The following is a 21,754-nucleotide window of genomic DNA, read 5'->3' on the forward strand; positions in this document are numbered from 1 at the left end:
TTCATGGGCTGAAATTCAGGAATGTAGATAGTCTAAGATCATATATACAAAAATACTTTTTTTCTGGATGTCTTGGGAATAAAAATGAAATGGAGAGTGCCTACTCCACAAAGTGTAGTTTAACATGTGGGAAATGGAGTCTGCTCTGGGACAGCCAGTCACTCTGCTTGAGATTTGCTGAGCATCCAGTGCCAGACACAATGCATTACCACGGCTCTCTCTTTACAATTCCTATGAATTGATAAGCTCTTTACCGTTATGAAAATGGCCCTCAAATAAGAAACACATAAATAAATTTTAAAGCCAACGTGGAGAAGATAGGGAAAATGCAATTCCCAACAGAAGTATGATTTGGGAGAAAGACAAAAACTTGTGAAATCATTGTCACCGTGACTTTGGTAATCTGCAGTAATCTCAAGACCTGGATTTACTACTGTATGCCATAACCTGAAGAATTAAAAGGCAATAAGAAATACTTCAATTTACCCAAAATTACCTCTCAGTTCAATACATAATCACTTTAAATCTAAGGGTGTTTAGAATAGAATGCAAGGAGCAGATTTTTTCCATATATTTTTCCCTAAGATAAAAATATTGCTAAATACAATTGGCACAGAGTAAGCTCAGATAGAGTTCAAGTTAATCTTAATGGCTACATCATTATTATCATCACAATCCTCTGTACCTCTGAGTACATACTACAGAAAGAATAAACAAGATGTAGTTAATCTACTCTCTTTTTAGTACAATCAAGTACTGCCTGATAATATGCTAATAAAGAGGGGAAGTAAATGCTGTAAATACTTAAAATTCACATACTTTAAAGCATTTGTAATTTTCAAGTTTAACCTGATGATAATTATACAGTTCTAGTTTCAGTATAAATTTTCAAATATAAATAATATAGACTTTGAGTTTTATCATCTTAAATATCATGAAAATCAAATATTTTTCCTAGTCCACAATGAGAAGAAAAGCCTCTTAAAGATCTAGATTTTGTTCTGTGTATGTGTGTGTATGCATGAATGCAAAACTTTTATTTTGATAAAAACAAGTACTCCCTTAATGAACTATATACCCTTACTCTGTTTTGCTTTATTTTAGCATAAGAGCTTTAATACTGAAAGACAACAGCCATCTGTTGAGCAGTTTAACTGCAGCAAAATGGCGCAGGATGATTAGAAGGACTTTCTACTTGTGGTATAGGAGTAGTATCTAGAAGCACACTGTAGAATAATTACTGACTGGAGAATTTTACTGGAATTAAGATAGGTGCTGTTTTATATCCCATTTTTGTTATCATCATATGGAATAAGCACAAACCACAGGTTTGGAGGAGTTTCTTTAAAATAATGAGCTCATGCACTGTTCTAAAGCAGACAGTGCTCACTTCCTTTCTGTAGTTTAAGTGCCCATTTAGGGCAAACAGAGCTGATTCAGCTTTTTACTTGAAAAGCAAAATCAATCAGTCTGTCTACATAATAACGAAGTTTTAGGAAAGGTAAATCATTTCTGAAAATATGAACTTTTAGCTTTACTGTCTAGAAAGATTATTACTTGATTCAGTTCAAAAGTGTAAATGCTTATTTTACCTAGAATTTCTGTGTCTTTTCTATGTTAGGGCTTTAATGGTCTCCTGGTATTTCTTTTTATTCCTTTCATTTGACTTATCCTAGTGTGTGTGTGTGTGTGTGTGTGTGTGTGTGTGTGTGTGTGTTTGTATACATCTTAAAAAACTGTATACTCAGTGGGACCTACACATACATAAATAACATAGAAAACAGTTAAATGTCGAAGTTGCCCTGTTAATCCCTTTCCACATAACTGTATAACCATACTGTCCTGAGTCTTCCTAGATGTTTTTCCTCATCACATGTATAATGGGTGCATGGATATCTATGCTCACAGTTTTCTATTCAGAAATGATTTTGTATACATTCTCTTCTTCAGCTTTGCTAGTTTGTCTTTACAATTCTCTTCTTTTTTTTTTCTTTCATACCAGTAGAAATGGAGTGAACCCAATACTTGTAACAGCTGTACAGTATGTCAGTTCTATGCATAGATTACTTGAGAATATATTCATTCTAAGAAGTAAAATATACAGCATAAAAGGATATATACTGTAATTTTTTGCAAAGTAATCATTGATTCATTTACACAGAGATGCACAGTATCATTTAATGTAATATTTCATCCAAAGACAGTCAACTTTACATATGGAAATAAGCATAAATTTTGGAGTAAGGAGATTTTGTGTGCTTGATAAACATCTTCAGTGCTCATTACTGAAAACTCTGCTAAAACAACAGCAATTCCCCTCTCCTCCTCTGCACAACTGCCAGCTCCTCCTCTCCATCCAACTCCCTCAGAGGAAGAGTCCCCTTCTCTGTCTGGCAGTCACTTTTATTAAAACATTTTTAGTACATATTTTTGTTACTCATCTGCCTTTTCCTTTGTGAAACTTTCCCAAATTGCCATATGCCAAGCTGAGCACGACATTCACAGTGTAATTCAGCTCCTGGCACATATTCAACTTCAGCACACAACACAGACCCCAGAACCATGTCTGCATAGAACCTGTTGGGCTCCTCAAAGGACAGTCATCATTGGAGTCATCTCTGACTCCCCAGAAGCTAGTTAGAGCTTTACACAGAGTAGGTGCTCAGTAAATGCTAAGTTAAGAAACTAAATACAGTTACAGTTTGCTAAGACAGAATAACAAAGTGCTCAGTATTTCAGCAGTCTCTTTCCTTCTGCTGAGAACACAGCAGCAGACCAGAGAAGCTATGCACCTGAGGAAGGTAACTGAAGGAACTTAGGAAGGGGCTCCTGCAAGCAACAGCTTCCAACAAAGAAGAAAAACAGGCCCTTTAACACCCAGCCATCTATTCACATGACCCATAAGAAGCTTATCTTCACACAAGTGGCTGTGGTGATACTGTAAGAACCAGCCTGTTAATATTCAGTAAGGTATGTCCTTACAGTGGCTTCCTATCACCTCACTATCACTAAGTGACAGATATGTCTCTCACTTAGTTCTCTACAGAAAAATATTGTCTGGGAAAGATAACAACTACATGTACCTATATAACCAATTAATTGTGCAAAAAATTTAATGCATACCATTTTGGGATGCATACAATTTTTTATTTTTTTTTGTCAGTCCTGAGCATTGTCCCTGAGCTCTTCAGCTCATACTGCTCTACCTCTTGAGCCACAGTGCCACTTGCAGTTTTCTGGTGGTTAATTGGAGATAAGAGTCTCATGGACTTTTTTTAGTGCCCGGGCTGGCTTTGAGCTGCAACCCTCAGATCTCAGCCTCCTGAGTAGCTAGGATAACAGGAGTGAGCACACGGTGATGCATACTTCTTTTTTTTGGGGGGGGTAGGGGGGTCATGGGGTTTGAACTCAGCCTGGGTGCTATCCCTGAGCTCTTCAGCTCAAGGCTACCGCCCTCCCCTTGAGCCAAGCCCCCCTTCCTGATTTTTAGAGGTTAATTGGAGATAAGAGTCTTAGGTTCTTTTGTGCCCAGGCTGGCTTTGAACTTGATCCTCAGATCTTACTCTCCTGAGTGGCTAGGATTACAGGCATGAGCCATGGTACGCTCAGCTATGCATACAATTTTTAACAAGAACATGAGGGACTTTGTGGTACAACATTAAAATAACTATATTTTAATTTCTTAAATCTCTATCATAAAAGAACATGTGCATGTGTATTATGGAATAATCTTTGTATGTGTGTGTCCATGTTTTAGCATTGAGCTGGCTAAGTCAGAACCAAAAATGACAAGTTTAGGATGCAAAGATCTATTGTGAACATAGAAGATATGGGGCAAGTCAAAGAGTATAATAAATTCAGCAAATCTTCCCTGAAAGTAAAATAATGAAATGGCACTACTCTCAGGAAATTTATGGTCTACAATAATGCATGCCCTATAACAAACAGATGCAGAGAAATGAGCAAAAATAAGGGAGGATAACGCTGAACTTGTCATAAAAACAAAGATGTCACAGAACCATGAGTAACTTGCTGTTCAACTATTTAAAAATCATTTTAAAAAGTAACTAGCTGTTCTATTTTCTTCAAAAATAATTGTCAATAGACTTAATATTATCTCTACTGAGTACATGGAAGTAAAACTTTTTTTTAAAATAAAATGTGCCTCAAAGTATAAATATTTTAGGAATCAAAATTTAAAAATAAACATGTTATTGCATTTTGGCATGAAAAGATTCTTCACTTTATAACTTACTAGATAAAAACATAAAACATATTATTTTTAGAGCTACACTTAACACATAATACTTTCTCAAAGCTTCTATTTCTTTTTCTACTAGTACTAAATCATCCATTTATTAATTGATGAAGAATACAGACACATTGGTGAGCATTATCTCTCATTCATTTCTAAAGCTGTTGTAAACAAACATCTTCATGATCAAATTTCAGCAAGTTCTATATTTGTTTTAGAACACAAGCTGCTTGAATTATTTTAGCAAGTAGTCAGGTATTGTTTAATAGCTGAGGACTAAATAAATTCCATTTCTTATATGAGAAGCAAGAAATGTTTCTCTATCTTGTCTATTTCTACCTAGTTTGATATTGTTATATTAAAATAAATCATTAATACCTATAAAAAGAAATATTAATAAAATTAATAGTTGGCTTTCTAATTGAGCATGACTATGAGCTAACCTTAACAACCATTTAGAAGAATTGTTTCTACAAGTTATTTGCTTTGCATGTCATTGAAGCTTTCTTTACCTGCAGATAGCTGGAAAACACTCTTGAAGGCCTTTCTTCTTAACTAAAGATCCTTCGAGGCAGTACATAATGATGTCCATAACCTTCAACAGAAATGATATAGATCTGAAATTAGTTTCAATTATTTATTTTTCTAAAATTTGAGTAATTACATTAAGTTTCATCTGCCTATGAGACATCCAGATAGATTGATTTTTGTATTTATTTTAAAATAATCAGAAGCAATTTTACTTATGTGTACCACAGGCTATCCTTTGGCTTTTCTGTGAAAAAAGTTTGAAGATGGTGAAGTAAAATAGAGATTTGTTTTCTCAAGCCAGTTTGTGTTCATGTGGAGAGAAGAGGCAGCCAGTATTGAAGTACATTAAATTTCTCATTTCATTTATAATGAATAAGGCAAACACAGCCTTTAAAATGAGCTCAGGACAGACCAAGTCCATGTGAATGGTGAATGGACACATAGCCATCATTTCTGAGGATATTTAGTTAAGGCCTCCAGAAATGGCACAAAAGTTACTTCATTTTAGGTATCTTGGAGACAGACACACACACACACACACACACACACACACACACACACACACACACACTCACACACTTTGTAATCACTCTTTCATCACCCTTTTTCTTTTTTTTATCATGCAGAAATGCTGGAAAGAAAAATGATGACTTGTATTAGCATACTGGAATATTTAACGTATGGGACTGATATGTCGTTTAGAACATCCTTACCTCTACAAGAAGATCCACAACATCCGTAGGCATTTTTTCAATAAGAATTTCAATAACTCTCAGGATTTCCCCTTTTGCTCTTGCAAGGGTTGTAGTGTGTATATTCTGCTGTGATTGAGTATTTGCTGCAAGAGCTGTATGTCTATGAACCTAAAAAGAAATGTGCAGGCTTTAAATAGGACTGCTACTTTAAACAGCTTTCCATTTCTAGCTGCTAGTTTAATTTTCATTTATCATTATAACAGGAAAAACAATTTAAAAACAAAAGAAATACTTTAGGGGTGGGGCAGGATTTTTATTTTTGTTTTTTAGTTTTTATTTATTTTTTGCCAGTCGTAGGGCTTGAACTCAGGTCCTAAGCACTGTCTTTGGACTTTTCTCAAGGCTAGTGCTCTACCACTTGAGTCAAAGAGAGAAAAGCCTGGCAACTCTGCTTCCATTTTATTTGTCACTGTTCTAAGCTGTTTTTCCCATGGTCATCTTGAGTTTCAGGAAAGACTGGACTATCAATAACATCTTTATGACAGGGAACTGAAAGTACCCCTAAAAAACAGCAGCGCCCTTAGGACAGACCACCCCCAAACAAGGATAATTATCTGTAATGATCAGACTGCATTCAGAATCTAGAACAATTACCTCATGGAAAGCAGACTGCTTCCCTCCAGTGATGTCAGTGAGAACTAGTTCTCTGGAACCCAGGAAACCCAGAACTGAGATAAAAATGACTAGCCAGGTCACTGGGGGAACTGAGACTGTTAAACTGTGCACGCCTTTGCTTCCTGGCCCTAAGTGCTCCTGAACTAGAATCTACAGCTCAACTTTGAAGGGCTGATGTGCTGTGTACCCGTGGTATCATGACAAGTAGAAATCTCCTTTCCCATCATACTTATTTTCTAAGAAAATTCCCTATCTCTTTTACTAGTTTCACTTTTTGCCTGAATTTTTCTGCCAGGTACAAGAACTGAGGTAGACAGCTGGCTGCTGTGGAATTTTGCTAATAAATAAATAAATAAATAAAAATTAAAAAAAATCCAAGATTAAAAAGTGACTGCAACCCCTCTGTACATCAACCTTACAATAAAATGAAATAAAATAGTGAGATTGAAAACTTGCTTTGTAAAAGAAACAATATAGGCTGCTAATTAAAATACTTAACTATAATCTTTCCAGCCAAAAGTGGGAATAGAATGAACCTAAAGTCTAGGTATTCTAATATTTTATTCAAAGTTGCTCATAGATAAATAATGCAAGTAAAGCTCAGGATGAGAGTTAATACAAGTACCTGTCAGACTAAGGTAAGACTACTATATTACTACCTGTGTATGTTCCATGAGTGGAAAAACTGCTAAATAATTTTTGAAGCTAATAAAACTACTAATTTATATACACACAACATATATACATTTGTGACAGGTATATACCAAATATATTCATATGTATAATTTAAATACAGCGGAGCCTTACTAAAACACTGCACAGGATTCACAGGTCCAGTGTCTCAATCATTTATACATACTGCTATTAGGGACTTTTTTCTTCTCTTCACATCATATATACTTACAACATGCATATTAAGGACAGCTCCTGGGGCTATCTTACAAGCCCAGTAAGTTTTAGGTTATCAGAGTAGACTCAAAGGTATTTATCATGGGCTAAGCAAAATGAATTCCAGGATATGGAAATAAGAGGGTTTACCTTTTGACTGTTGTTTTTAATGTACTATGTGAAGCTATTTCTTTTCTTTTTCCTTTAAGATTTATCTCATGATGTTTCTGTATCTGACTTTGGTACCTGGTATATTGTATGTATATTTACCTCTGTATTTGAAAATGGGAAAGTAAGGGAAAAACAAGATGAGTAGGAGGGAGTGAGGGGAGGGAAAATGGGAGAAAAACATGGGAAGGGATAACAATGTTCAGGAAGTAATGTAACACTTACTTGATAAATGTAAGTATAACCCCTCTGTACATCACCCCAACAATAAAATAAGATAAAAATTATAAGGCTTCAGGAAAAACATTTCTTACAGAACCCATACCCTGTGAGTCTACACATTTTTCATGTGGAAATGGAGGAAACCCTTAAAAAAATTAGGACTTTATTATCCTTTCCTTTTTCCTCCCACTACTAAGATGTATAGGGAAGATCCTTAATTGGTTCATTGTTCTTTACTAGTTTTCCAGTTAGATGTGGGCAATTAGTTAGAACACTAAGAAAGTGGGAATCAATTGGCATTCAAGTCTTTATCTGTGACATGTAATAGAAAAAACAATTAGCAACTTTATGACTTACATTTTTTGTTTACAGTTGGGAGAGTCAGCACTAAATAAGTTTAGTTTTGATTATGTGTAAGTATTTGAACTTGAAACATGTGAGTACCTTTACTATCTCTTAACTTGATACCTCTGCTATATTTCAGATTGCAACTATAGAGTGAAATATTTGCCAGTGAAGTAGCTTTGGGAACAGAAATAAATACAAAAGCCAAGTGATGACTGCACAGCTGTAGTATTCAATGTGCAAGAATAGACACCAACAAATTCATTTCAGTACTAGATTGTTAACTTGCTTTGCTTTAAAATAAACTGAAACTTTCAGCTATTCTACCAAATAATTCCTTCTCAAAAATGAGAAAATGGAGCACATGGTAAAGTTGTGCTCACCTCCTTGGCGATGGTGGTGATAAAGGCGGGTGGTCTGGCTGTGGCGATGAGGGAGAGAGCATGCCTTGCAGAGCGGGCGGAGTCAGCTGCTGGGCTCAGAGGCAGTCCCATTGTGATGCTAAGCAGGGATCAAAAAAAAAGGAAAAAAGAAAAGAAGCATTAGAAATATAGACTGAAAAGATTAGACACAGCTTATAATGTCAGTTCAAGGTCAATGGGAGCACTCAAACAGTTAGAATATAATGGACTTGCAACAATGAGCAGTGATTAGGAGTCAGGGTGTTCTGGCATCAAATACAAAATCGAATAATTAACCATGAAGATTGAAAACAGTATGTGCATCTGTCCAAAGTGTTAAAAACGTCTTGTTAACAAATTATCAAGAACCAGTACTGAATACATATCACAAAGCTCAGAAAGAAGCAAAGAAAAATAGTGCAAAAGGCATTTTCAGAATTTTGTTTTCAGAAAATTTCAAGGTAATGATTTAAATATACACTGAAAGAGTGTATATTTAAGGCCATGTATATGAAAGTGAATTTCATTTGTTTCTGAAACAAAGAACTGAGTACTACAAGATTATCTTCAGTTTTATTTTTTTGAGCTTGACAAATATTCAGCACTGCTAGTTTCCCCCATGATTAGAACTTTTAGAACCAACCTACTCAGTGGCATGCTAGTTGTTACTTAGAATTGATTTAATTGATATTATCTCTATTTACATAAAGAGAAAGCATGCCATTGTGCCTTTTTTTTTTTTTTTTGGTGGGTCATGGGGCTTGAACTTGGCCTAGGCGATGTCTCTGAGCTCTTCAGCTCAAGGCTTACCAACTTACCTCTGAGCCACAGCCCTACTTCCCATAGAGGTTAATTGGAGATAAGAGTCTCAGGTCCTTCTGTACCCAGGCTGGCTTTGAACCATGATCCTCAGATCTCAGCCTCCTGAGTAGCTAGGATTACAGTCATGAACCACCATGCCCAATATGCATTGTACCATTTATAATAGGACTTTGTACACAATGAAATCTTCTCAAACTCAGCCTATGAGGTTCTTCTTCAAAGACAGTGTAAAGACAGTGTTACTGTATTCATTTCTCATTTTTGACACATTAAAAATGAGTTTTATTTCCAAACCTGCATTATATAAACACTAGAAAAAGATTTAAACTTTAAAATGTGGAAGATGATCCTCATATTAACTATAAGGATATTTTGCCATTCACTGTAAATCTTGTAGTTTTTCTAGTAATTTAAATAACTGAACATGCATATAAAGTCAGATCAAGATTTATCCTACTCCAATGAAATGTCTGATATTTCTTTTTTATTTTTATTTTTTTTTTGCCAGTCCTGGGCTGGAGCCCAGGGCCTGAGCACTGGCCTTGGACTTTCTCAAGGCTAGAGCTTTACCACTTGAGCCTCAGCACCATTTCTGGCTTTTTTCTATGTATATGGTACTGAGGAATCGAACCCGGGTCTTCATGCATGCTAGGCAAGCACTCTACCACTAGGCCAAATTCCCAGCCCTTCTTTTTTATTTTTTAAAAATTATCTTTAAGAAATTGTACAGTGTTGCCATTTAACAAAGCACTTTATGAATACAAGTTCTTTATGTGTCAGAAGTTTGCAGATATTTCTCTAATTGACCTAAGAGTCATTATTTTAATTTTTAGTTGAAATAAAGATGCCATTAGACAGATGCTTTTGTTAAAAGAAGTAAACTGATCATAGAAAAGTCTGCTTATAATTTTTGTGACTCTTACACTGCTTAACTCTTTAATAATCACTCTGTCTCTGCTATTTTCCAAACTGAGGGTAGATACAATGCAGGAACTTGGAAAAGTATGGAGAGGCTTCCTTTGATGTTTACAATAAAAAGAAAAACGTGAGTGGAGAGCAAGCATACATATTGAATAGAAACCAAATGAAAGGCACTGGCTCATATCCCCCATGGGAAAGTTGGCTGCTCCTGGGTTCCAGCAGGGGCTGGGAAGAGGTGTTCAACAGGATGGATGGGCAGTTAGGCAGTTATCCAGTTTCTTTTCCTGTTGCTATTTCAAATTCAGCAAAAGAAACATTTATCCGAGTGTTGCTGGGGCATAACAATAGATTGCTTTATAATTACTCTAAAACTTAGATTTTTACATACCCATATTTTAGGGTAGATTAAACTTTTAAGATCTTTGGGATGTTTCCTTTCTTTCATCAATGGATGAATAGGCCAGCACAAACCAAAACGTTATAGTAACTGAATAATTCTAAACCTGTGTCAACTCACAGAATATTGGAGTTGATTGTTGACAACTAGTAAGCTAGAGAGCGTCTGTCCCCTGGGTACTTTATCTGACATTTAGAAAGTCCAATATAGAGTAGGAAAAGAACTGCACACAGAACCCACGGACTGGAAATAGAAACAGGCTTTGCTCTGCTAGCTCACAACCTCCTGCACTTACCCCACTATATACTGAGAGGCATCTTATAAATGAGAATCCTAAAGGTGAAACCAGGAACTATCACAGTAGAAGCACTTAGTCACCTTACTTGTCGGTGTGGTTTTGCTTTTCTGATTTCTTAGAAAATGTTATATAGAAAACTCTAGAAATAACTGACAGATTTAAAAATTGCATGACATCTAGAATATCAGGATGTGATCATCATTTTGTTCAGAGTTTTCACAAGGTGTGTGCTAACCACCCATTAGTCACTTGACTAATCATTCACTACTAAGTTATCACCTAAGTTAGTTATCACATTGTTAAGGCATAACAGTGCCTGTGTTGAAGTAATCCTTGTGTAATGACCTAGCCCTATGTCATGATGTCTAGATCATTCACCTCATTTCATCTCTTTATATAGGTACTGTGTCCTCTCATAGCACCACAAAAAGAATATCATATAGTATGGTATTTTGAGTCTACATCCACAGTACATATACATAACAGTATACTGTTATAATTGTTCTAGTTTATTGTTATTGCCTTTAATCTTTTACTGTATCTAATTTATAAATTAAACTTTCTTATAGGTATATAAGTATCAGGGAAAACAGAATACAAAGCGTTTGGTACAAAAAAAAAAAGCGTTTGGTACTAAACATGGTTCCAGACATTCATGGAATGTCTTAAAACACATCCTGTGCGGCTGAGGGGGGAGATTTCTGTGATGTGTTTCAGGATGGCTATCCTTTGGAGAAAATAAAGGCTGGTGGGGCTCCTGACACTACATTATTTTCAAAGTTTATCCCCAAAATTAGGTTCCTTTATTTACTTTAAGGTTTTACTAATATTGCTCCTCTATCTGCTCCCTATTGGCACATTCTCCTCTGGGGCCTCCAGACATTTCCTGTTTTCCTCACAAGGTGTTCTGCAATTGTTCTCACACTCAATTACCTCATATTGAAACAAAAACAACCAACACAAAACCCATTTATCTGGGGCTCTTATTTCTGAATCCCATTCTTCCAGGCTTTATGTATTAGTTTTGTGTTGTGAGCTCTGTGCAGATTAGGAGCTGGCTTTCTAATCCTGTGTATCCCCCCAAAGTGCCTAGTCCAGCCCTTAGACACTGTGGTAGCTTAAGAGTTACACACGAAATGAAGCTACCTGGCAAATTCAGTAGGAGGGAAAAAAAATCACTTAAGCCAGTTATTGGACTGCATTGACCAGGCAATGAAGTCAAAAGAATTGATCTGGTAGTCCCAACAGACAACATCTAATTCTACATGTAGTCATCTTTAAAGTCAAGACTGTGCGATATATTTTCATGTGGAATTCTTCCTAGCTGAAGAGTTTGCAAGGAAAGGAGTATCTGCCCAATTCTGAAATCTGTATGTCAATTGTGAATTTACTCTCTTTTCTTCTCCTACTGCATATGGCTGTGAGGCAGATCATTTGCTTTACAGACTTATGGGATAGGTCTTTGGTTACAGTGTCTACTGTGAAGAAATCAGACGTGACAGAATTTGTTGTACTTAGCATTTCGGCGTGCATATCCGATTTGAATACCAAAGATAATATTATAAATAAAATACATGAGTAGAAAAGCAGTCTACTTGAGCAGAGCTCACTTTTCATAAGAGCTCATGAATCCTCATCTACAGTTTGCTCCACTGTGGTGAGAGCATTTTAAAAGTTACATTCAGTGCAATGTCACCATCTAAAATTGTCAGACTTCATCATCTAGCAAATGAAGAAATGTGGTAGGGATATATTCAGGGAGAAAACACTTAGGTGTTCACTAAATAGCCTGTAAATCATGGTCCAAGTAATAGGAAATTAAAAAATAGCTCTTTTCAAATACAAAGAAAGCTAAAAAGCTTATTCCTTCCTAGTAAAACAGGTGTTTCCGTATTTGTTCTCTAATGAATAAGGAATCCGTAATTCTTACCAAGTTGAACCTTAATCATGCAACTCTTAATACTCATTACTTAAGCGAAGAGTAAGAATTCTTTTTCCTCCAAATGGCTTTTAGGCCAATTTCCTACATATTGTATATATTCACAGTGAAGAAAAATGCTGATAAATTATTTACTTAGATGAATTCCTCAAAATTATGAATTTTCTTTTGTAAATAAATTTTCTAAGAACAGGGGAAGGGGGAGTCTCTATAGAGATCATGTTAGGATTGAATGACATGTTCCTTTCTCTACTTCCTATAAAAGACAGGCTTGAGATTTGAGTTAAAATGTGAAATCATTTTCTCGAACTCCATATAGCTAGCTCACAATGACTCTTTCTAAAGCATGTGCGTGTCTGTATGATATCAAAGCATACGTGTTTTTCACTAAGGTTTGGTAAGCTGTGACAATCCCTAAAAGCCCTGGGCTTTCTGTGACTCACTAATGTCCCTCAGCTGTGGCAGCAGGTGATGGGTCCCTGGCTCACGGCAGCTGGGAAGCAATGATCCACTGCTCTCCTTCACAATACAGGCCATGAACTAGGCAAATGAATCCAAAGCACAGATTATAGCAGACTTACATATACATCTTGCCTTATAACATCACAAATCTTTAATCAACAGGTAGATAACAATATAGATCTAACCAAATTAAGGTCTTGAAAGATACTGTGTTTCTCTGTTATCATTATTAGCTAAGGATGGCTCAATTCATGATTTCATGAAATCTAGCTTCCATTTTCTATCAAATAGTCCATCCCGAATGAGGAACCTAATCTTCTTTATTGAAACAAAAGTTCCTCACAAAGAATTCTACCTGTGGATCACTTGCTGATGAGAGCTACAAATAGAACTAAGAGTCTTGCAAATTGCCTTTGTTCTCACAGAGTAAATGTGACCTCAGATAAATTGTCTAATTTTTCTAAATTTTCTTTTAACTTAGTAGCATATTCAGGACATTGGGTCAGATACTGCTGGAGAAGATTTGCATTTCTAAAATTCTATGACTTTCTTCCAATGTTTATTGCATGCAAATCACTTGCCAGGTACTATGAATAAATAAAAACAGACATTTCAGCAAGGAGTTTATTGACATTTAAATAAAGCTTTTAATTTCTACAACATAAAAACCCTTGATGAAAACAATTTTATTCAACTTATTAAAAAGGTTGTTTATATCCTGAAAATTTTGAGAACTTTTAGCAGGCTGTTAGGGGCTTTGGCTTTTGAAGTGTGAGTTTGGATCCTGCAATATTACTGTGGACAGAAGACTTGCTGTTGTATCTATAAAATGAGGCCTTTCATGCCTAGTCTTGACCTTCAGCATAACCAGACGTTTACGTAAAAACACAAGGGCTGCATTTAACAGGTTGACTGTACCTTGAACCCCTGGATCTTACCAGGGGCATGGTAGGTGTTGCTCCCTGTGATAATCTATTGCTGAAGCTAAAGTTCAAACCCGCTCTTTTCTAACCTTCATTCTATCCCTCCAGAATTAACTGGGAAGGAAATTGTTTTGTATGAAAACATTCCAGTTTCACAAGGAATTAATGAATCAAATTAGTTCAGGACACACACTATGCCTGTTCATTCACCATCTGCTTGAGGTACTAGCTACCATGCTGTGGACATACTGAGCTTTCCTATCTCTGTTCTTTTGCATGTTCTTGTTTATCTCCTACTCGCCTCACAATCATTCAAATGAATGAATGCTTCAGGTAAAATTGCTTCTTGCATATCTTCTGGTCACCCACAAGACCCTCAGTGCCTATCCTTTGTATTCTCCCTCTTACTTTGTGTCATTGTATTTTTGGAAAGATCTTATCTTTCTTATAGCACATGTTTAGTAATGGTACATGCCTGTAATCACAGTTCTCAGAAGGCAGAGGCAGGAGGATCAAAACTTTGAGGCCAGCCTGATGTAACGGTGAGACTTTGTTTAAGAAAAACAACCAATCAAAAGACTGGAGATGAGATCTTCGATTCTACTTTTTTCCTATCAACTGCTCAGCAAGTGCTTATTTCATTAATAGTTTAGGCTTAACATTTGACAAAAATATCTGAAAACATTAGAAAACAACTGTTGATATTGTGATTTCAGATGTAAAAGTGTGAGTCACTCACAGTTCAATAATAAGTAGGAGTTCCAATTCTGGAAAAATATCCTAACGACCTTGAGGCACCTGCAGTCTTTCAGGAGATGTGTGGGGTGTCAGCTATGCGGGTGGTACATGGGAGAGAGGCAGGAAGGAACTGTTGTGGTATATGTTCTCTAGAACTAGGATTGAGTTGGCTGCCCATCCCTAAGACTGACCTCATCAACACAAGAAAGAGAATAAACATTTCCTAGATTTCTCCCCTCTTTTTTTTTTATAAACATGAACTAAATTTACAAAAGCACCAGCCTAGCAAAAAAGCTTCTTGCTACAGCAAGCTTAACATCACAGATACAAGCAAGGCAGCATGCATGGTTATTGTGTACACGGTAAATCAGCCGCAAAAAGGGGCAGCGCAGCAGGGCACCAGAAGGGTGAGATGCACACTTAACCCCTGAACACATGTGACTCCATTTTTCCCCATCCCAGGCCTCTGCTGTCTATGCTAAGTGTGCCAGGGATGTAATAGGCCATTTTCAATCTAAATCTTGTTATAGATTAATAAGCAAACATTTTCTTGCTTATTATACAATTTATCATGATGAAAATTACATTGGACTCCTTAAGGCTACATGCTGATACACTCATTTATTCAGAGCTGTGTGGAGCAAGTCATACTAATCTTTATGACAGAAAGGATATAATCGCAAGATTTAAATTACCTACTGAAAACTACAGTATTTGTGTCTGTCCACTTGTTACACATGTACACAAAATGCAAGTGAATCTATTTTGCTTGATGCAATCTTATTTTAAAAAACACAATTGTAAATACTAAAATAAAAAACTAGCCCATTTCCAGGAAATAAAATGCTGAAATTTGATTTACCTTTGAATGAGCTACGCAGTTAGGTCTAAACAAAATTGTGGACAATAAAACAGGTAAAGTCTTCTCAAGATAAGCCAGGAGAGTTGCATGGATGCAGTCAGCTTTGGTTTCCCTGAAGGGCGCACTGAGCAGATGCAGCCAGGGGAAGACCGAGGGGTGAGAATATTCTCTGAAGCTATCTACAAAGACCAGGAGCCTGGTACTACTGGTACCGATGCATGGGCTCACAACCCTTTAGTTGGTGATGGTGGTAGAGAACCATCCAGCCTCCTAAATCAGATAGTATCTTAATCACCACTGTGTCGCATTTCTTGCTCTAGAAATGGGTTCACAAGCTCTTGATATGTTGAACCCTGAAACCATAATAGTGTCACTATCTACCTGGCTACCCCAGAGAAACATCTATTGGATCTTCTAAGATGTGCTCTCTCAAACTACTTTTCTAATGCAACCTCATTTATCATTGACCTTATGAGACAAATACTTAAACCCCAACAATACATCCAGAGTCACACTGAAGCAAGGATTAAACAGCATGGTGGTATGATAGGAGATAAAAGGCACAGGCAGGTTTGAAAGGAATACTCTCCTCCTACCAGTGAATCTTGGGACAATGGTAAAAAAAAAAAAATGCCCCATCTACATAGAAAGCCACGGCATTCCATTCTAGCATAGACCAGACAATGAAAAGACTACAGGCTAAAACATGCTGGCATTTAGGGGAAGTGTGGCTTACAGGAGCAATGTGACCAAAATAAAACAGCAGTAAACTCTAGTTTTCAAACAGGCTAGCAATGGCAAGAATAAAATATCACTCACTGAGAAAATCAAAGAGGTGGTAACATTTTCCTGAAAGAAGGCATCATGGGGATAATTCAAGAATTTCTATCATCTTTCCCCTCTAGGATGACCACATTTAAAATGGACCCATGTGCTCCATTTATTTTAGCACCTCCCACCACTGATTTTCCTCTTGTATTATTTTCTCCTCATTGCTTCCCTGGATCACTATCCTGACCTTTTTATAAGTGGTCATTTATTGTGCACAACTGAAACTCCAATAAAATTCACATAAAAGCTGGGTGAGTTGGGTGGCTCATGACTCTAACCCTAACTACACAGGAGGCTGAGATCTGAGGATCAAGGTTCAAAGCCAGTCTAGGCACAAAAGGACCTGAGACTCTTATCTCCAATTAACCTGTAGAGAATGGGCAGTGGGGCTTAGCTCAAGCGTAAGGGGAAGACCTCAGGGACAGCACCCAGGCTGATTTCAAGCCCCATGAGCCACCAAAAAAAAAAAAAAACAATTGGTAGATGTATGGAGGAGTAAATTCTTCATATTATCCAGTCATGTCTTCTATTAGTGAAATAGTATCAGGTACATACGTCATTTTCCTTATAAACAATGTATATACACAAATTTTTGCTAGTGATATCTTAAGGTACAATAGATACAGTTTGAAAACTATCTCAGATTGAATCACAGCTAACATTCAGTTGTGTTTAAACTATAGAAACCTGCTTTTTTTCATTGTCCTTACCCCAAATTTTTAATGTTAGGATGGAAAATACTTGTTTTTGTCTACTAAACACAACTTGTTAAAATAATGGATGGCCCACACCACAGCCACTCCCATACACTGGAATCAGCACTTACTTAGCAAGTTGTTTCTCAGCATCTGCGCAGAGTTCTAGAAGCCCCATGAGAACAGCAGACACATCCATGTAAGGCTCCCACACCGTAAATCCTCGCCCAATCAGGTCGATGGCTGTTCTCCGGATTGTGCTATGTGAAGGAAGTTTGGGGCTTGGAGGCTGTAGCAGAAGAAACGTCAGTGCCTTGCCTGAAATAACAGAAGATACAGAGGAGTAAAAAAAGTAAGTGTACTTTGGCAATGCCTTCTTTGATGCATTCTGGGAAAAGGGTTTTAGACAATAAAATCATGTAAAAATCTTGATCTTACATGGTTTGTTCAGCCACACACTTTCAAGAATGAGGAATACAAATGCTTATACTATATTCCACAGTGCTCAATTAAAAACAACTATATGTAAACATATGTATCTGCAAAATACTGTGAGTGATCCTAAATTCCAAATGCTTTTTTTTTTTTTTGGTTTCCAAATCAGCATCTATAAAATGGAGATAGTTTGAAACAATGTTATCTGGTATTCTTAATCTTTCTGTGGGCATCGAACAGTTCACATGAAAGATGCTTCCATCCATAGCACTCTCACTAGTGTTCCTGTTGGGATAAGGGGTGGAGAAGGTACAATGGGTAGCACAGGAGAAGGCAGCGTAGTCTTCTTCCCTACAAATCTATGTTCCTCCATATTCTGTAGCAGTTATGGTTACATTACAATGATGTCCAGGGCACAGTTAAGTTCCTTATGCAGGTTTATTAAACAAATGTAAAACCAGCACAATGCACCTTTAAGTCTGTTGTAACTGTTTTAATTAACATGTATGCCTTTATGTTGAAGATTATGCTGACAGTTTGCAAGTCTAGTGGATATTATCAGCAAAGGTCCATTGACTCCAAGAGACATTTTGACATTCAAAAATAAATCAGATGGAACTGAGAAGGAGTTTTCATTTTTAAAGGGAACAAATGAAGCAAGTTGTAAATCACAGAAGATATGGTAGACTAAGTAAGTGGAATACAAGTTTCAGGCTGAAGACAGAGTTAACCAAGTGTTCCTGGCTTTAGGGAGCTAATACAGACAGCTACTTGTTATGCTTCCACTTCTTTGTCTATAACATCGTGATGACATTAGGTAGTTCTCATGAAGTTGAGTGTGAAATAAATTCATGCTCACAGAGGGGAGGGTGGAGTGTCCACGCTCTGCTAAGTGCTCAAACACATGACACAGGTGCTCATCGTTCATGTCCATCTATTCAGGAGGCTAAGATCTAAGGACAGCAGTTTGAAGCCAGCCTGAACAGGAAAGGCCATAAGACTCTAATCTCTAATTAAGTACCCAAAGTGGTAGAGCTCAAGCCTTGAACAAAACAGCTCAGGCACAGCTTCTAGTCCATAAGTTCAAGCCTCAAAACCAGAATAATATGCAAAACATGACAGACGGGGCTCATAAACAACATGTTGAACTTGTCTGTTTTCCAAATTATAAGCATAGCATATAAACTTTAGTTAAATGTGTCCAACAAATAGAGTCACTTAATCATTGTATCTTATAGCCAGTTGTTAAGGAGAATGGGTTAAAACAGAGGTAAAGAGAAGTAAAAGGTACTGTGAAAACCAGAATCTAGATGCATACTGTATACTTGTGTTCAGAATCTGTTCTCAGTCATAAAAACCCTTTAAGAATCTACTAGATGGGGCCGGGAGTTTGGCCTAGTGGTTAAAGTGCTTGCCTAGCATGCATGAAGACCCGGGTTCGATTCCTCGGTACCACATACATAGAAAAAAGCCAGAAGTGGTGCTGAGGCTCAAGTGGCAGAGCTCTAGCCTTGAGAAAGTCCAAGGACAGTGCTCAGGCCCTGAGCTCAAGCCCAGGACTGGCAAAAAAAAAAAAAAAAGAATCTACTAGATGCCAGCAGCCCTTCCTTTCCTCAGGAAAATATCAACATACACATATCCACAAAATTCTCCAGAAAAATTTCAAGAAAGCCATGACCCTAGGTTAATGGTTCCTGTATTCATTCAGCAAACAAAAAGGATGCATAAACAAGATCTGTTTGAAAAAGCATCATGTGATTCATGCTTCCTATGTGGATAAATACATTTAACTAGACTGGGATGTGGCTCAAGTTGCAGAATACCTGCCTGGAAAGCATAAGGCTTTGAGCTGAATCCCTAGTGCCATAAATTAATTCATTTTACCCTCAAATGTAACCATGCAAGTATAATAGTAAAGCCTTAGAGAAATAACCCACTTGCTATCTACTTCTTGTCTGTGCTTAGGTTTTTATTACATATCTTTAAAGGTGAGCATTTCCTTTTTCCTTTGTAGGTATTTCAGCTCCTTGAGGGAGACACTGTTTTACATAAATTCAAACCATGTTCAAACCATGGAGAAGAGTTGCTGTGCTTACAGTAAGGACCTAAAGCAGAAAATAGATCTGTCACTGCAGCAGGTCCAATACAGCACCCTGCCCCAGTTTGTCAGAATGATATTACAAAATGTCAAGAAACCTGCCACTTTCTCCTTTGTTTTTCAGGAAGCTGTAAGATCTGCAGAGAAACTGCACCTGCTGTTTTGGGCAGACCCTCAATGTTCCAGCAGCAAGGCCTCCAATCTAAGCACTAGAGCTCCCTGGAGGTAGATTCTCAGTAAGTAATATGGTAGAGGGGAAGTGAAGTTTCCTCCGTACAATGTTTTATAGCATTTCAATCATCATTTTCCTCCACTGCCCTCTACTGTTTCGGTATTCATTACAGGTAGGAGTAATCTGGCAACACTCAGGGTCCTGCTGGTTTCTAGGGGCCTCTGTGGTAGCAGCTCTGGAGGCAGCTTCCTCACCACTCTGACAGTTTGTTCCTGAGAGCAAAAACAAATAGTCATGGCTGGCTTTTTGGTGTTTTCCATTATTGCTCTGATACAGTCAGAAGGGCGTGTAGGAGAGGTAATCATTTGCCCTGATGAAATGGCCAAAAAGGGAATCAGCAGGGGCAGCCAGAAGGCTCCTATGAGTATGTGACGGTGGCTGAAGGTAAGGCTCTCACCTGGCAGGAAATGGATCACCTCTACCCTTGCCCTAACTCATCTATTTTACTCCATCATCTCATAAGTAAAATATTCCTACAGTAGCTCTCCTTCTTTAGTTCAAATTAGTCTCCAGATAACATAAAGCAAACATCTGCACCATCCTAGCAGGACAATTTTATAGCTCTGGCAGGCCATGTGGAGGGCATCAATGTACAAAAGAGAAAAATGGCCAACTTTAAATGGCTTTTAAGTCTATTAGTAAGAGTATGTTTTCTTTCCAACAAACTATTTTAGAATTATAAAGACATACCAATGTTAAAATTCTAGTCTGTCTCTGACAACTCATCTGAAACACACACGTGAATAGTACAAGTTCCAAAGCTCTTTTGAGTTAAACTTTTGATTTCTAGCCATGCTGACGAACAGTCTCTTAAGACCTTACTGTTATTAGCAAAAATGACATTGGGGTTCTGAAGGAAGAATTCAGGATGCTTGAACCTTCAAATTGCTTTGTCAGATGATATCGGTATAATAAGCTACATATGCTATTACAATACTAGCCTTTAGAAAACATAGGTATATGATAATAGAGGTCTCATTCTCAACTTGTTTTCTGCTCTTTCATTTAGATTGTTGACTTTATGCTTCCATATAACCTAGACATCCCCAAGATGGATACTGAAACTAAAAAAAAAAAAGTATCTTTTCTATTGATTGCAAAGATCTCCTAATAGGATTTGGACTCCATAATCATAATTTTCTCAAACTTTTACTTCCTATTAAAAGGTGTATATATGGGAAAGAGCAGAAATGCAACCTACAGCTTCATGAATGCTAATCATCATAGACTCTATCACTGAGCTATACCCAGAGCCTGCAAATGTTTCATATTTTAATTTGTATGAGATAGTATCTATTTTACATAATCATACTAATCATACATATCACAATTTACTTATTTAAATATGCCACTGTTCCCTAGTACTTGCTGAGGTGGTGAAAGATGCTTTCAGTTATAACAGGGTTCACACCTTCATGAAAGGCTCTCCAGTAATATTCAAAAGTTTTGTGTATCTTGTCTAATATTCATTAAAGGCTTTACATAATTATGTCCCAAGCCATTCTCCCAAAGATCACACAATAGGTTTTTTGGTTGTTTTTTTTTGTTTTTGTTTTTGTTTTTTTGCCAGTCCTGGGCTTGAACTCAGGGCCTGAGCACTGTCCTTGGGCTTTCCTCAAGGCAAGTGCTCTACCACTTGAGCCACAGCACCACTTCCAGCTTTTTCCTATACATGTGGTACCAAGGAATTGAACCCAGGTCTTTGTGCATGCTAGGCAAGCACTCTACCACTAGGCCAAACTCCTGACCCAACAGTTATATTTTGAGCATTCTATACTATACTAATGTGCTAGAAAAAAAAATGAGTGACACTCAGATATGTAAGTACAAAGTACTGAGCCAAAGTGTAACAGGGGCATTCACCATCACCTTAGAGGTAAAAGAACGCTTCTGGGAAAGATCACCTCTATGCCAAAACCTA

At 37.1% G+C, this 21,754-nt stretch overlaps 1 protein-coding gene across 1 annotated transcript in view; it reads right to left on the reverse strand.

Moving 5' to 3' along the window:
* Wdr7 (WD repeat domain 7) overlaps positions 1–21,754 on the reverse strand; it is a 256,133-nt gene that overhangs the window by 65,217 nt on the left and 169,162 nt on the right. The window contains exons 22-25 of the mRNA XM_090353041.1: positions 17,200–17,386; positions 8,163–8,280; positions 5,500–5,649; positions 4,768–4,850 (exon numbers count right to left, since the gene is read on the reverse strand). Coding sequence (XP_090209167.1) covers positions 4,768–4,850; positions 5,500–5,649; positions 8,163–8,280; positions 17,200–17,386 — 538 coding nt within the window. The remainder of the gene's footprint in view (positions 1–4,767; positions 4,851–5,499; positions 5,650–8,162; positions 8,281–17,199; positions 17,387–21,754) is intronic.

This window comes from Megascapheus bottae, chromosome 19 (assembly GCF_031878675.1).
Source record: "Megascapheus bottae isolate mThoBot1 chromosome 19, mThoBot2.hap1, whole genome shotgun sequence".
Taxonomy (NCBI): domain Eukaryota; kingdom Metazoa; phylum Chordata; class Mammalia; order Rodentia; family Geomyidae; genus Megascapheus; species Megascapheus bottae.